This window comes from Fusarium oxysporum, chromosome 6, assembly GCF_000149955.1.
Source record: "Fusarium oxysporum f. sp. lycopersici 4287 chromosome 6, whole genome shotgun sequence".
Taxonomy (NCBI): domain Eukaryota; kingdom Fungi; phylum Ascomycota; class Sordariomycetes; order Hypocreales; family Nectriaceae; genus Fusarium; species Fusarium oxysporum.
The window spans coordinates 3,309,172-3,325,450 of NC_030991.1; the positions used below are offsets into that span (position 1 = coordinate 3,309,172).

The following is a 16,279-nucleotide window of genomic DNA, read 5'->3' on the forward strand; positions in this document are numbered from 1 at the left end:
ACCCAACCAGCAACAAAGGCACGATGAAGGGCTAGTCCTAACTAGGCTAGGCTGGACAGGTCACCGTCTACAATGCCCCAGTATTTCCGCCCTCGACGGATGACAGGCGCCCAATCTCAATTATACTGTTCCGCTATTCGTATGAACTGATTTCATCAGGATGCTTGCTATCATCTTTGTTTCATTTCGATCGCCTTTATGACTTCATGATGTTGCATTGTCGTGCAATGGAAATAGGACACAATGGCCTGGCCCCTGTCAAGGACATCTAGAAAAATCCGATTCGGGTCTTTCCTGTTAGCCAGCGCTTCTCGTGTACTCAATGCAATGACTAGCTTCAGAGATAACAAGGACTGGTGTGACGAATGTACCACGGTACCGGCCGCACCGTTTCTGACGGAGATGCCGGTGCCGACGCGAAACGTGCGCAGTCATTTGAGCCACCTCGTGCTACGCGTCTGATGTGGAATGCATCCGTGGTAAAGCGCGTTCAGAATACGCGAAGTGGGGGAAGGCGATGGATCACTTACCCCAAAATCAAGACCCCGCCCGCGTCATTTCACATCAGCCCCTCATCGCCTGTGTCGCCCCCATATCATCCTTACAGCAATGTGACCCTTGCAGAAGTAGAGAATAAAGGGTTTACAAGCACAAGGTCGCGCAAAAGCTTCCTTCCAAACTTGGACTCGCGCCAGCGTCTTCCACCCCCAGGCATTGCTAAACTATGGCCCAGGTGTACCGAGACTGTCAGGCCCCGCTACCATAACGCTTGCTCCACATTTGTCGGAACTACCCTACAGCCGCTCACCATCACCCCTCTAGCTTGATACTCAACTCTCTCCTGTAAAAATTCTTTCTTGGCACGCACTGTTAGTGCGGTGCTAGGAGCGGGATTTTCTGCAGGCCACGCGACCACACAAAAACTGCGGGGACGCTATCGGCTCCCTAACAGCAGTTTTCAGAGAAGGAATTTTGGAGAGTTCGCCTTCTCTGACAACACCTTTGTCGGATCTAATGGCGGCACCTCAGAACCAGAACGCCTTAGATATCGGAGGGCGATGCCCCGGGCATTCGTAGCGACATCCTTCCGATCAACGACGCCGATTGCGATGGGTTTTTCTCCTTTAAAGGCAAGCCGCACCGTCGGCCTCTGATCCCTTCCCGAGGTTTTTCCCTGCCGCCGCGACAGTCGACTACGAGCTACAACTTGGTTACTGGAGATTGTGGACTGCGTCAGCAGATGTAGTGATGCGCGAGAGAATTCTGGTCGGTGGAAAAAGTTCGACAATAGATTGCCCTCGAACCCGCTGACGGGTGACGGGCTTGAGAAATACAGCACCTTTTGTGCCATTGGTATGCTGGATGGTGAAGGAAGCGGGGTATCCTGTACCTAGCTAGCTCAGCACGTCTTTTGCTCCAGTAGGAGATTTGGCTTCGTTACAGCCACCCAGACGAAAAATACACATACATACATACATACATACATACATACATCTAGCTTGATACTTGCTGCTTTGCCAGTCTTTGAACAGAAATGTTCTTCTACGTGTGTTTTCAATGAGTTGTCTCCAGAGACTTGGGGACTCTTTGGCTTGTTCTACAGGTTACTGTACCCACTAGGTCTCGAGCGTCAAGTGAAGAAGTGTGGCAATAATACATGCATTACATCCCTTAGTGAGCAAACATATTTGCGTCTCTTTTGCTTCCATTCTTGAACCTGTCGCCGTCTCCTTCCGTTACTCGATCTTCGTCTCCCAACCGCCTTCGGCTTCGAAGATTTCACCGACCGCTTTACCGACCTCCAAGAGGTGACGGTCGCGATATCGTGGTGCGACGAGGGAGAGGCCGATGGGCATGCCGTGGTCACCCTTGAAGCCTGGCACATTCAGGACTGGGACATGAAGGCCCTACACGATCGTTAGTCATTGTAAGATTCGTACACAGTTTGTCACTTACGCTCCACATCGCGCAAAAAACATGGCTTCCTGTACTCTCCAGACCAACGGGGGCCTCATCTGGTACACTCGGCGTGATGATTGCTGCATACTGCGAGGCAATAAAGTCGAAGACAGGCCTCATGGCAGCCAATTTGTCGCTAGCCATCAGTTGCGTCTTGCGAGTGAAATTGTCGGAGTTCTCGACGTGCTCAATCAAGACTTGGCCGATTTGGTCTTTTCCAACTCTATACTCTGGTAGGAAAGAGGTACGGCCCTCGGTGTGAAGCCCAATACGATACCACTCTGGCACATCATCGAATGCCGAAGGAAGCTCAAGCTCATGTACTTCTGCGCCATGGGATCTAAGAAGATCTGCAGCGCGGGCGAGAGCATCTTGGGTTCCAGGACCAGCCATGGGCCAGATGCTCGTCTTACAGATTGCGAAACGTGCCCCTACGATGCCTTGGAAAGAACGATCCTCGTCTTCGTCATCTTGAAGAGCAAAGACGTCGGCCAGAAGGACCAGATCTTCGACACATCGTCCATACCATCCAAGAGTGTCGTACATCAGAGCGTATATTTTCTGACCCTCGCGAGAGACGGAGTTCCAGGTTGGTTTGAACCCATAAATCCCATTGAATGATGCAGGACGAATCATGGATCCGCCTGTCTGTGTCCCAAGGGCCACGGGGGCTTGGAAATCGGCAACAGCGGCTCCGGAGCCGCTGGATGATCCGCCCGGAGTGCGTAGAGGGTCATGAGGATTGTGGGTCTTGGGGCCGACATGGATAGCAGCGAACTCGGTGGTAGTTGTTTTACCTAGCTTGTTAGATGCAAGTGTGCAAGACGTATATAGAACATACCGAAGATAAGGGCACCAGCATGACGAAGAATTCGTACAGAAGCGGCATCTGTCGCGGGAAAATGCCCATCGTATAGTGGCGAGTTGAACTGAGTAGGCATGTCTATACAATAATAAGCCCCCATCTTAGTGTCGGATATAGCCTGGTCAACTTACCTTTCGTGTAAATGACATCCTTCACAGCGATTGGAAGTCCATGAAGAGGTCCTCTCTTTTTCTTGGGGATCTTATCTAGACGTCTTGCTTCCTGCAGGACCCTCTTCTTGTCCAGGTATGCCCAAGCTTTGACGTCTTCATCGCGTGCCTTGATCCTCTCAAGTAAAGACTCAGCATACTCTTGGACTGACATCTCATCCGCCTGGATTTTCCCAAGAGCTTCAGAAGCCGTGAGTCTCCATGGATCGATCCGGTCTTTTCGAGAAGGGATCTTTCTCGGACGGGCGACCGAACCAAATCCATCACTCCGACCTGTTGTCGGGCGAGAGTGTGAATCCTGTTGTACACGCCTTCAAAAAACATAACCCGAAAGTCACCTGTTCGACACCCTGGGCTCACGCCTACGAGACTCAATGGCAAAGCGACATCAATTGCACAGCAGGATGAAAGGATCAATCGAAGGGCTTCGTGAACATAACCCCTACCAATATGAAGGGACAAGGTCATCGTGCTCGCAGACGGAGTACCGCATCTATCCAACACCCAAGGAGGAGGCAAGACCAGTAGAGGGGAACACGCACAGCCAAAATATCGTGGACAGGGCGCTTTCATCAGAGGGAGCTCTCATGGAACCGTCAATTATCTGAAGATAAAGTGCTTGGAGGACTGGAACTCGGCACATTGTCGGTACTCAAGATGACATCAGCGACTTGAGTTCTTTGCCAGATAAGAACGCGGTTGGACGATCTTACATCGAGAGAGGCCAACGTAGCAGGCCTGAAACTCGACGGCGGACTCCGACATGTCGGTCACAGAACAAACCTATGAGTCAACGAAACTCGACCTCCGGTCTACAGCAGGCTCAATCAGCACGATTGTCAGGAAGGAAATGTCAAGACAAGCTACAGGCAGACTGAAGAGATCATTGAAAGCCATAGCACCAGTCCCAAGCAATATCGGCCCCCAAGTAATACGCCTGTAAATAGCCGTCGTGAAAGCTACACCTTGATGACCTGAATCCGTACTCGATACCTTCAAGGGCTCGAAGAGTTGAATGAAAGGGAACTGAGTGGCAATGTTGCACATGTCAAACGAAAGTTTGCGCTTGTCTCACAGGCGATGATGGTCCGTAAATGATATTCGTGGAGTCAGATTGAAACAAGTCTGTATGGAGTTATGGAGTTGTCAGCGAACGAGGTCTTGTTACTACTGTAGATCCGGAATGAGCATGTATTCACCGTAGATCGTTACATGATTTGGGTAATAGCCCATGTAAAGAAATAGATGGCTCCTTAAAGGTGACTGATGCCATATCCGAAATGTCGTTGCTAACACCAACACCTTTACCTCCTTCAAATCATACGTTGAAGACATATGTCACAATGAGTCGCATGTTGGTCTCGCTGACTTTATCTATGGCGTCTAGGTCTAAGATGGAAAGCCACCATCGAAGCCCTGGATGAGGCGTCAGTTGGAAAGGATTGGGTTGCCAGACGGCATTATCGGATGTGCTGGCTACTAAGAAACAACTATGAGGGGCACACGACAAGACATACGTGATATCAACGTCGTTATTGTAGAATCGAGTTCTGCCAATAAACCACTTAAACCTATCCACAATTTCCTTCAAATGTGCGGTAGGGCATGTACTCGTCCACCTTCCCCGTCAAACCAGCTATCTAGCCTTAGAGTATACCTCCTTCAAGTATTCTTCCCATTCACCTCCTTCCCCTTCGACAAACTCACCAGATTTATTTCTCGTTTCCACTGCCTTGATGCCATAACCGCCTTCAAAGCCATTTGCACGTCCCAATACAACAGGTATGAAAGTTAAATGTCCAGGACACTTCTCCTTACATCTCATTATATGACAGGTACGTTGATAAATGGAAGTATGAATTATCTCATTGTAATAGAAGTGTTTGTGTTTGGACTTGTTCTAGTTAGCACATGGGCTTGGTAGGCAAAGAGGTTGGAGTGTGTCTTACACAGGCGAATCCGACTGTCATCCCCTTGCTTTCAGCATTTTCGACTTCTTGAGCGAACTGTTTCTCAAGTTCTTCTTTAGACTTTTTTTGGTCTTTATCGCTCATTTTCTGCACAGCGGAATCTCGTTACAGAATAATGTAGAAACTAGATTGATTTAAAGAGTTGCTGCTTAAATGTGAGCATGCGTACCGACTTGAAGTGGAACATCGGTGCCTTTATATATTGGATGGCTACAGGTAAAGGATGACGTTGCTACGAAGGGTGAAATATAAAACGCAGATTCGCACCCCCAGATGACACTGCAACTGGAAGCGACGTTAGGAACGTGATCCGGTATGGTAGTGTCACTGTGTGGTTGCAAATGATAGGTCATTGACAAGGATGTCGCGCGGAACAGAGTCCATCCGCCTCAACCAGGAGCATTGAAGAATTTGGAGGCAGAATTTAGCGCTCTGGATCAGGCGCCACTGCGCATGTCCACCTGTGAGTCAACGGCCTGTCAGTCAAGGCAGGAGATGTATCAATAACGAGCGTCTGTGCAGAGCGATCCAGGTCCAGGCCGAGCCACCTTTCAACCCTTATAATACACTACCGATAGGGTGGCGATCCGATAGGCTCGGAGTGATTATTCTGTAGTGGATCCTGGGGTTTCAGCGGCATGTTTAACAGCGAAGTGTGCTAACCCTTGAAGTGTGACGTGACAACCAATTCGTAAAGTGGGTATAATGGCAAAAATCATTGAGATCTAAGCTCCGTTCTAGAGACTACAAGGCCGGGGGGACGAAAAGCAACAAATTTCAGGATAGTCCTGGATCCCTGTACTGCTGAAGTCAGACAGTCGGTAAACTTTGAGGCCTGACACAGGCCTGCCAGCACATACGTGAAGCACATAGCGAGAGTTCAGGATCGTGGCGTGCCATACAAAAAATGCGGCTCTGCAAAGGAAACATCAGTCTGACACCGTGCCTTGACGGCCGGCATTGGCATTTTTCGTGATATAGATAGTAGTATATACGAGAAACAGACTCTTGTAAGTATTCTCATAGCGTGCTTTCATTGGGATATGTCGAAAAGAGTCTGAAGACATGACTTGAAACATGTGCAAGATACACGATGAGCCGCTTGACAGTGTCGTGCTCTCATCCATGGCGTACTGACGAGGCCAAAAGGAAATAGTAGAAGCCTGGCCGCGAAGCAGAGCCTCATCCCTCTTGATAGTCCTCCGTTTGTTGTTTCTTCACCGCTCCATGGATGACTGGTTGAGGATCCCTTGCTACAATTGACGTGTAACAATGTGGCCAATTGGCGGTTGGAAAAGGTGACGGACAGCCTGACTCTGGCGTAGGTCGCTCGCAACGAGACAGCAAGCAAAAGCTCTGGGTGAAGGACAGGGGCAGCAACATCGGCCGCATCTACAAAGGTCGACCTTGCAAAAAGTCCACACACACGAGACTTCTGTGTCCCAGGATCCTGCGGCCTCAACTTGGAAGCGCGTAACTGAGGCCAGAAGTGCAGGCTGGCCTTAGAGTCAGTGAGAACTATCAAGCTGTAGCTGCATTTGTGACCCAGCAAAGTTGTAGGCGTGTCGAGATGGATCATGATCTTCGAAGCTGTACAAACTCTTGAACTTCAGTATCATCGAGAGAAGCATGTGAAACGCAAAGAGAAGACATCAGTGTCATGCGCACAGAAGCGTAACGAGAGGAGGTACCCTGAGGCGGCTGCCAAGTACGCAATAGTTTAGGTGGTGACTGGGATTTTGCATGAACAAGGGTTCTTCCGTTTCCCTCGGAGTCCTCCACAATTCGGGCCCTAGTTTGCGCCCCGTTAATAGCATCTGGTGGCGGGAGACGTCCAATAATGAGGATCTATTTGAGCTAGCTGAGGTCCGTGTTTGCTCTGGATCCTTGTTGCATATATTACAACGGGTTGCAAAGGCGGGACTGGTAGCCTGCAACGTGGCTGGTAAGGCCTTTAAATTGACAACCATGAACCCCTGAAGCGCCACATGCGTCGTCAAGCTTGGCACTGGACCGTGCCAAATTGGTTTGTATAATCCCTGGAGTCATTTTGGTAAACAAGGGTGCTATGAGCCCGGAAGGTTATGGAAACGCCAGTTTGCATTGCATCCCGTCCCTGCTCGCGCTAACTTGAGACTGACTAGACATGCCCTCAGATGAGCCGCGGTGCTCATACTTTGGATGCGCCAGTCTGCAGCAAAACCAACAGTGGAAGCATCGCTTATGCAGTATTTCCTTAACCAAGAACATGGAAGCTAGATACCAGGCATCAGCGCGAAAGACGGGAGAGAAGCAGGAGTGAAGGGACAACAGATCGTCAGTTCTATGGACGCTATTGTAACTAGGACATTCGTCTGGTGGCTCGAGAGTGCTCGGATATCTTGATATGTACACCGGTTACAAGGACGAACAAACTGTATATGCCTTGATGATTTAATCGAGACCGCTTTGGCGGCCTCATCAATCATACAGTTACAAACAACCAGTAAAATCGATGTAGTGTGCACACCGCAAGTAGCTGACCATGGAAGTATTGGCGAACTTGGCATGTCTGATATGTAGCCAGATAATTCAGTGCCATTAATAGAAGTCCATGAAGCGGAAAGAGGGGATTACAGGGATAGGACAAGCTCTGGCAGCTGTCAAGCACACAACAGCCCTGCGGCAGGGGTACGATATGAAACTGGGTTCAGCAGTAAAAATATGCGGGATACACAATGAGTTGGTTGATAGCGCTGTGCTCTTATCCACGGCGCAATGATGAGGCCAAAAGGAAATAGTACAAGTCCGGTAACAAATCAGAGCCTCATCCCTCTGAATAGTCATCCGTTTGTTGTTTCTTCACCGCTCCGCTGATATCTGACTGAGGCCCCCGTGCTAGAGTTGATGTGTGACAATACGAACACCTAGCGGCTGAAATTAGGATCAAGAATGGGAATTTTCTTGAAAGCTAACATGCTGATGCTGACGTAGGTCGCTTGTGCTGCGGCAGTGAGCAAAGGCTCCGGGGTGGAAGAGGCGTAGCAAAATCGGTTGCATCTGCAGAGACCAACCTTGCGTAGAGTCCACAGACACGACACTTCCGTATCCCGGAACCTACGGTCTTAAATTGGAGTCGCGTAGGCGATGCCAGTAGTGCAGGCTGGTGCTAGAGTCAGTGAAAGGTTTTAAAGCTGCAGCCGCATTTGACCCAGCGGTGCTCTGAGCTTGTAAAGATGGATCCAGCGAAGCCTGATCTGATCTACCATGTTAGATAATAATTAACAGGATACTGGTGTTCTGAGGCCATCGAAGCGGCACAAACTGTTGAACATAAGTCTCTTATATGCATGCGTTATTTGTGACAAGTCGCTGCCTTCATGAACCGTCCGTCTAATGCTGGCTGAATATGTACATGGCCAACCAGCAATAAGTAATTGGCCTAACAGATATACTAGATTTGCTTATGTTAAAAAAGGGGAAGCAAGGTTGAGAAAACAGGGCCCAAAATTCGTCATTCAAGCCTTTTCAAGCTTCCTGCCTTGACCACCAACTGGCCCAACTCCATCAATCCATTATCTTCACAATTCGTCTTGATCTCACTTAAAAAACAAACAGGCGAACCACCAACGCTTTCGTGAATACGATCCATTTCGAATAGAGTCAGCGGTGAGTTTCAATACCCTGGCGAACTGGCGGATTGGTCCTCGGGCTCGTCTCGATTACGGACGATCATAAGGCTGGGATTTGAGCGAGCCAGGATGTACACTCTCAATGGTGCCACCCGTCAATTCAGTATAAAGTTTAGCTCGTTTGATGCATGGGCGCTTGGTGCGACTACGGTCTGTGCCGCTGGAGCCCTGCGTGCCTGAAGGATGAGACAGCGGCCCGCTTAACGGATGCGGTTACCGTGTATGGTACACGCTCAGCCATCGCGTAGAACAACATGCGTGTCATACTATCCACAGACTTCAATATGTACAGGTAATATTAGAACGTACAAGCCGAATAGCTCTGAGTGTTGCACATCAGTGCCGACACAGTGAACACGTAAGGGCAACATCTCCAGGCATCGCTGCGGGGTGAGCACACCGCTATTTGGCAATGTGAACAACTTGAACGAACCCGTTCCGTGTGGCATACAACCTGATAAGCCAGTGCCGCCCCTTGAAGTAGCGCAAAGAGTAAACGGCAGGGATTGGGTAGGTCTTGGCGGTTTCCAACCACAAACTAGCCCATTACTAGGGATGCCGTGTGAAACATGGTTCATCCGTCTCACCCGCATCACTCTTCAGCGCCCTGCTCAGCGCCCCTGCAACCGGCGGCTGGAACACATTCCGGGTACAGGCCCATGTGTTGATGAGCTTTTTGACACCAATGCAAGTGTATAACATACCCCCTCCAAGGCATAAATACTAGGATTGTTTGGGTAGCCGGTCTTGGGGTTCCAGTCCATTGCATAATTACATGAGTCGGCTTTCGGACTACCCTTTCTCAGTACCCTTTCCAAAATCATTCGCGAGGCAGTTTGAATGATGCTATTCAGGCCAGTAGTGCGGCCAGTCGGGCCTCATCGTCACCATTTCTCCACATCACTTGATCAACTCGTGAAGGATCAGGCATATAAAGTTGCCGCATCCGATGAAATATTGGTTGGGTTTTCCTATACACTCCAAATATCACATTCCATGACACTATTTTACTAATACTCTACAATATCGTTTATCCTTGACGTTCGTTATACATGCTTTCAAACATGTACCAAAACAATGATTCTCGTACCTCAGAGTCTTCCAAACTTGCATCGTCTACCTCAGAGTCGGGCTTGATGGTAAACGAGGGCCGAAATGAGTCCATCGCGGAGGCCACTGCCCCTAGACATGGAATCAGCGAGAAGAGGTATAAAGACCGAACGCTTGATTATCATTCGCTACTGCCCTATGAGACCGAGTCAGAGTCTCAGGCCGACGTGTGGTTGCAGAGAATCATCAATGAACTATATACCTCAATCAAGGGACACGACTTTCGTCCTGGCGCTCTCCAATTGACCAAACAGCTCAGTAGTTGGCTCCAACTCAAGCATGAGATGAGCAGGAACAAGCGCGCAAAGCTTGTTAAGCTCTACTATTGGCTTTCGCTCAAGCCTGGGTTAAACCATACGTGCTCAAATAGCTTCTGTGAGATGTTCAAGACTCTGACAAAGTACGTTCCCTCTCAATCAGCACATATTGGATTCCCAGAGACTGACCGCTATCCAATAGGGAATCTCACTATCTCGAGCCAGAGAAAGACCTTCTCCTGGACTGGAAACCTTTGTGGCAGCAGATGAAAGCCCGTAACTTCTATGACGATCAGGCGTCTTTCCCAACAGGGAATTTTATCTCAACTACTTGTATCGAAAGAATATGTGCCCATGCCCGCCTTTATTTCGACCCTGCACAGCGTTATGCGATACTTGAGGAAATTCTGCCGTTCTTCAAAGCAGATACGGTGCCAAACGCCCTGGTTGTTGTTGATGTCCTGACCGCCCTGTTTCCGACGAGACCTGCGCCAGTTGACATGCATGCATCAAGAACAGACTCAATGTTTCCCACATTCTTCCATTTGTGGGCCCTCATGGGGAAATCCGTGGACTCGGATTTTCTCTTCATCAAACTGTTTTCGCGTTTCAGTAGCGATCATCTGTGTTCCTTGGATACCAATTTTGGTCGCCACGGCATTTTCACAGAAAATCAGTCCAACATAATTTTCACAGCTATTCAGGGGCTGTTCGGAGACACACCTCGATCCAATAGCCTGGATGATTCTCATTTTATAGCTCGTCTAATTGTCCATTCAGTGGCTCCTGCATGTGATGGAGATGATTGTTCTATTTTGACGAGCTTGGAAGGGCTACTGAATCATGTCCAACAACTAAGCCCTTTGACGCAAAGGGAGGGCCGGCTCATTCGTTGTCTTACCACTGAGTTCGTCTCGCGCTGCAATCGCGAAAAGAGTGGTGAGCTAAGAACACCTCAGAGTCGCAAGATCGATGACGAGTTGGAAAGACGCTTCGTGTCGTTACTGAAGGGAGTGACTTTTAGGGGCCTATACTCCAGTGATGAAGGCGTATGCGACGACCACTGCATAGCTTTGCAAATGCTCGCTTATCTGGATCCCGACCTGGTGTTGCCGAGCGCCTTGCAACGATTTTATGCCAGTTTCCAGCGTATCCATGAGATATCTACTATCATACCGACTTTGAAAGCATTAAGGATGTTAGTTCCTATCATGTGCAAACTCAAAGGATATCGATGTCACATGACTACGCTCCTGGATCTTGCTATCAGAGGTATTGATGCCAATGATCCAATTGTAGCACACCACACGCTTTGCTTCATCAGAAATTTTGCTTATAGCATTCCTATGGTAACTTTGGCGGAAGCGGGCAACTGCATACATGACAATATGCTAGCGACAGAATGGGTCCAGGATCAAAGAAATCGCATGGAACATGAAGGCTCCAACATGAGTTTGAACTACAACGAAATGAGCGACCAGGTTGAGGCCAAAATTTTGAGATCCTCGACTTTCGCATTCAAGCAGATAATTTCGAAGTTGATGGATGGAGTGTTCATGCTCTTGGACAATCTACCAACCGCTGGTCATATCCGGGAAAGCACCCATGAGAACGTTGTCAGGAGTGTTTTGCAGCCTGCACTATCGACCCTGTTCGCATCGCTTTCACCAGAACTATTCGATACGGCCCTCGAAAAGGTAGTGGAATTTACCACCAATCGTGGTATTCTCGAAGCAAGGGACGAAATGGCATCCATCCTGAACGCGCTTTGCAAGGTCAACCCTGAGAAGGCGCTCAAGGTTTTCGTTCCAACGCTCATCAGTAATATCAGAAGTGAGATTACTCTGAACGGCGCCGCCTCTGGTAATGGTAACGAAACAAATTGCCTACCTAGAGACCAGGCCCTGGCTCGGTACATCAAACTGCTGAATAGTGCTGTGGATTTCATTGGCTGCGAAGTATTGCAATACAAGAATGAACAACTCGATCTTATCAATCACCTACAAGACACGTGTCAAGGACCCTGTAGTCTTTTAGCATCACGCTATGTTGCAGACTTGCTCCAGAATCTAACCAGCACCTACTCACTTGATCACACTTTATACGAGCCCCAAACCATGATGCGTGGCCTAGATGCTGATGATTGGGGAAAGACCACTGAACCAGCTGATTTAACCATACGATGGCATCAACCCTCCTCAGCCGAAATATCATTTGCCGTTGAACTTGTTGTGTCTCAAACAAACTTTCTCAAGGAGAAAATGGGCCGGTATATTAGCAACTCCCAAAGAGCCAGCCGATATCACGAGTTTCCACGCTTGATTAATCACTCTCAGTGGATTATTTCAAGCGTGGCTTCCTTGATTGACCTTAAACAGGTGGTCGGACCTCAAGCTGATGAATTCCCATCAATTGAATTCTATGAGGACGCAGAGTTGCTTGTGCCACTCGGATACGCAGACGGTTATGCACTGAGGCTGGGCGATCCTGACTACAGAAAGCTGCATCAGTGCCGTGAGGATATCGGCTCTCTTATTCTCAAGTGTCACAAATTCCTCAGCGAGTCTCAAAACACCGATCCAACATCTCATGTAACACTCTGCTATGCTACCGTCGCTTGGGCCGTGGATGTTGGTATTACCAGGACCACGCCTCTTTTTCAATATCATCACGGCATCTACGAAAATGACACTTATGACTTCTTCATTCCGGGTCTAAGGAAACCGTACCCCCGGCCACTTCTTGTCAAGCGCATGGAAGTATATCAGCTTGACCGACGCAACAATAACACTGCTGCAAGACGCATGACTGAGCTAGATAAACAACTGGTGAACCATCTCGCCAATTGTATTTTCTCTCTTTATGGAGATGTACAAGTTGCTGCTCAATTAACTCTAAACAAAATGGCAGCCCACTTTATTGGAGGCAAAGAAAAAGCGGCATCTGCCTTCCTTCGGCATTTCAAACAAGCGCTTGAGGATGGCGTTGAGAGCAGAATCGAAGCAGGCCTATGTGCCTTCGCTCGTCGGCCCAATCTTTTCGCGAGAACAGTCATGTTGAACTGGGGCTTGGCTTCTGAAGCCATAAGATTGTATATTGATGCTGCAGGTATTGATAAACCTAAGATTCAAATGCTTGTTGAATTGGCTTCCGAGAACCTAGCTGAATTTGGAAAGCTCCTCGAGCATCCAACGCTGGCGGATGATGAAGTCGTGGAAGAAATCAAACCCCCCGAAGATGTCTCATTCGCCATTCGAAGTCGACGCAAGTTAAGCCAACAACGTCAGAAGGAGGTAGAAGAGTCCCAGGCCAGCTTGGGCTTAGAACTGACACGACGGTCCAAAAGCGCGAATCAGACGACTGCTCACCTATGCTTAGTCTTTGCCACCAATTTGTGCCTTCGGTTTTCCACAACGCCACCTCGAGAGTTCGTTCATCTTGTGATCAGGGGTACGAATAACCCTGTTCCATATCTTCGAGTCCATTACCTCCAGGCCTTCACTGTCGTGCTTTTCAAAATGCGCGAGCAAGCCTTATGTGGTTACAGATACCATAACTATCTTTTCGGCCAGCATGTGAATGACAAGAACCGCTCCGAAGTCCTGGTCCGAAAGGGCGACGGAAATTTCACCGATGACTTTCTCGAGGCATTCAAGAAATCGGAGACTCCACTCTATATGGTAGATGCTGGTTACCCCGGCTGGCTCGTTTGGGGCAAGAAGTTCACCTCGTACAAAGCCGAGCCTCTCTCGTTCAACTCCTACGATGAAGAGGCGACATCACTTCTCGACGACATAGGGCAGCGCTTGGACCACAAGTGGCTTTCTGATCTTTTCAATCATCTCGAGCAAGAGGAGCCGAATTCATGCCGTTCAGACTGCCTAGATCTCTTGGTACATGTATTCTATCTTATGCATGAAGGCAAGACGGGAATCAGTCTGGAGGATGTGAAAGAATTGACGCAAATGGTTTTTGGAGATGGCAATGATAATGACCGACACCGGGTAGCGTCAAAGATCGTTGGTGCTTTGGTTAAAAGCTGCCATGATCAGCCTTTATCGACCCAAGATCGAATTTATGAGTACGCTGCGCCCTTCATACTAAAAGTTGTTACGAACAACTTGAGCCCTGGGAATTTGGAAAGCTGGCTGGGCTGCCTAGATGTGATTACCGTCGACAGGGATCCTCGGCGTTGCTATCGTATCGTGGACAGTCTCAAGACATTGCGGCTAGGCAAGAAACATAACTCTATTTTCACTGACCAGTCCACGATCAAGTTACTTGAATTACTTTTCAACAACTTTGGCTGGCATTTTGAACCCCGACAACAGATCCTCGATAACCTTCTCAAACATATGAATAATCCTCACCCAACAGTCTGCCAGGAGATAGGCAGACTTCTGTCTGAAATACACAGGACCCAATATCACGAGTCATTCGAAAGCGTGAGCAAGCTTTTAGAGATCAACAAGAATACTTCAGACACTGGCATCTTGCCTTATAAGCCGACGCAACAGTTCAAAGCAACCATGAAACAAGTATTCGATCAGCTGAAAGAATGGCGTATTAGCCAAGATTCCGAATCGTACAAATCGGGCTCCCGAACTGTATTGACGTGGCTTGATTGCACGCTCAGGTCCCACATGTGTACGCAGCTTGTGCCCTTCCTTGCTACGCCGATTATGGAAGAGCTGTCGCACATGATGGACGTTGAAGGAGATGTTGAATTTCACATACTTCCATTGGATCTATTTATGCGATTACCTTATATTCCCTTTCCATGTGGCCAGGTTTCAGCCTTCGTCAAGACTTTGATCGAGCTTAGCAGCATGAAGGCAAGCTGGCGTCAACGAGCGTACGCTTTGGCCAACATGGGTACAGTCTCCGCCATGAGCCCTTTTCTTACGAGGGCTGATGAAAGAACAGCTCTACTTAGAGCTGTGTCTGAGAAATTGGTTGACAAGGCACCTGAGGTACGCCAGGTAGCAAGACTTGTGCTTGTTAGTATGATTGGTCGCCTACCTCGTCGAATTCGCGATCCCATCATAACACACATTAAAGGTGAATGCACGAGGAAGCTCAAAATCAAGCCAATGTCGAGGCAACAGCGCCACGCTGATGGGGCGGAGGCCATTCCTGGCATAGAGCATCACGCTGCAGTCCTAGAATTGGGGGCTTTGGTCACCGCATCGGTCCGAGACGATGCACCCCTACCGAACTGGATTGGTGAAGTAGTGGAGCTATTATCCAAATATGCCGCAGCTAATCGTGGTATGGCTGCTAGAGATGCTGGTATAATCGTAGGCAACTTCAAGTCGTCTAGACAAGCCAGCTGGGTAGATGATAAAAAGGTATGTGTCAGTTGATGGTTCGGACTTTCGGCCAGAGTGGCAAGCTGGGTACTAATCAACATTCAATAGAATTTCACAGAGGAGCAGTTAATGTATATGGAAGGGGTGTCAAGCATGAGGCATTATTCATGAGGTTACCATTATTCGGAATCAATTTATGCGGACTTTGCGAGTTTTCAAATGGGCCAGGCGAAGGGATTATGACATATTGATATTAGGAACGTTCATTGGGCGGCATGCTTCGCAATGAAGTTGAAGAAGACATAATGGCGCCTCCTTTTGCCATTCGGGGATACGTCTGGATATACAAGTCGTCTATCGCCTCCGCTTCACGGAATGTCCACTTCAGTAAGTGTATGGTTGTTGCTTCTAGCAGTTCTCTCTCCTAGATCGAGTTTTGTGCCAGTTTGTGGCTTTAACAATTGCCCTGGTAACTTAATGTTGAGGTATGATGAATGCCGTAGTACTGGGAGGCTCCTCCTCGGCCAAAACTTTGATGGTATCGACGACCAGCCCATTAAGTATGGCGACCCAGACCATGGGGCTCCAACTTGAGTAACATCACTCTACACCCCTATCGCAATGCATCTGATCATTGTAAACTACGATTTCATGGACACATCACAACGGGCCCGAGGCTTGGTTGGCCATCAACGCTTTTGATTTCATAATGCAAGGCAAGAGTTTCCGAGATATCTTGAACTACGATTGGTGTTCCATTCTGGCTGGACTTTGCAACGTAGGGCCAAAAAGCATAACGCCGTACTCGTCGGAGTTGAAGTTGACTATGTTTCTAACGGCATGTTTGATATTAGTGAGACAAGTACGAGCGAATAGAACTGCAGTGGAGGACAATATAGTCGATGGTATCAAATCAGGACCTTTAAATTAAGAAAAGAGTCGTCATCACTACAGAGCCAGCTCAT

At 48.5% G+C, this 16,279-nt stretch overlaps 4 protein-coding genes across 4 annotated transcripts; 2 read left to right on the forward strand and 2 right to left on the reverse strand.

Annotated features, from left to right (window-relative positions):
* Positions 1 to 1,736: 1,736 nt before the first annotated feature.
* On the reverse strand, positions 1,737 to 3,148 carry FOXG_13984 (amidase; the record flags this gene model as incomplete). The annotated part of the gene is made up of 4 exons (XM_018394055.1): positions 1,737 to 1,907; positions 1,957 to 2,756; positions 2,801 to 2,902; positions 2,956 to 3,148. 4 exons carry the CDS (start codon positions 3,146 to 3,148, stop codon positions 1,737 to 1,739), a joined length of 1,266 nt encoding a protein of 421 aa, XP_018253471.1.
* Positions 3,149 to 6,541: 3,393 nt separating this feature from the next.
* FOXG_21317 (uncharacterized protein) lies at positions 6,542 to 6,688 on the forward strand (the record flags this gene model as incomplete). The annotated part of the gene is made up of 1 exon (XM_018401650.1): positions 6,542 to 6,688. The coding sequence occupies one exon, from the start codon at positions 6,542 to 6,544 to the stop codon at positions 6,686 to 6,688; it is 147 nt and encodes a 48-aa protein (XP_018253472.1).
* A 1,182-nt stretch (positions 6,689 to 7,870) lies between these two features.
* Positions 7,871 to 8,278, reverse strand: FOXG_21318 (uncharacterized protein; the record flags this gene model as incomplete). The annotated part of the gene is made up of 3 exons (XM_018401651.1): positions 7,871 to 8,003; positions 8,065 to 8,200; positions 8,269 to 8,278. The coding sequence occupies 3 exons, from the start codon at positions 8,276 to 8,278 to the stop codon at positions 7,871 to 7,873; spliced, it is 279 nt and encodes a 92-aa protein (XP_018253473.1).
* A 1,421-nt stretch (positions 8,279 to 9,699) lies between these two features.
* FOXG_21319 (uncharacterized protein) lies at positions 9,700 to 15,485 on the forward strand (the record flags this gene model as incomplete). Its single annotated transcript, XM_018401652.1, has 3 exons — positions 9,700 to 10,145; positions 10,205 to 15,353; positions 15,423 to 15,485. 3 exons carry the CDS (start codon positions 9,700 to 9,702, stop codon positions 15,483 to 15,485), a joined length of 5,658 nt encoding a protein of 1,885 aa, XP_018253474.1.
* Between the last annotated feature and the right edge of the window lie 794 nt (positions 15,486 to 16,279).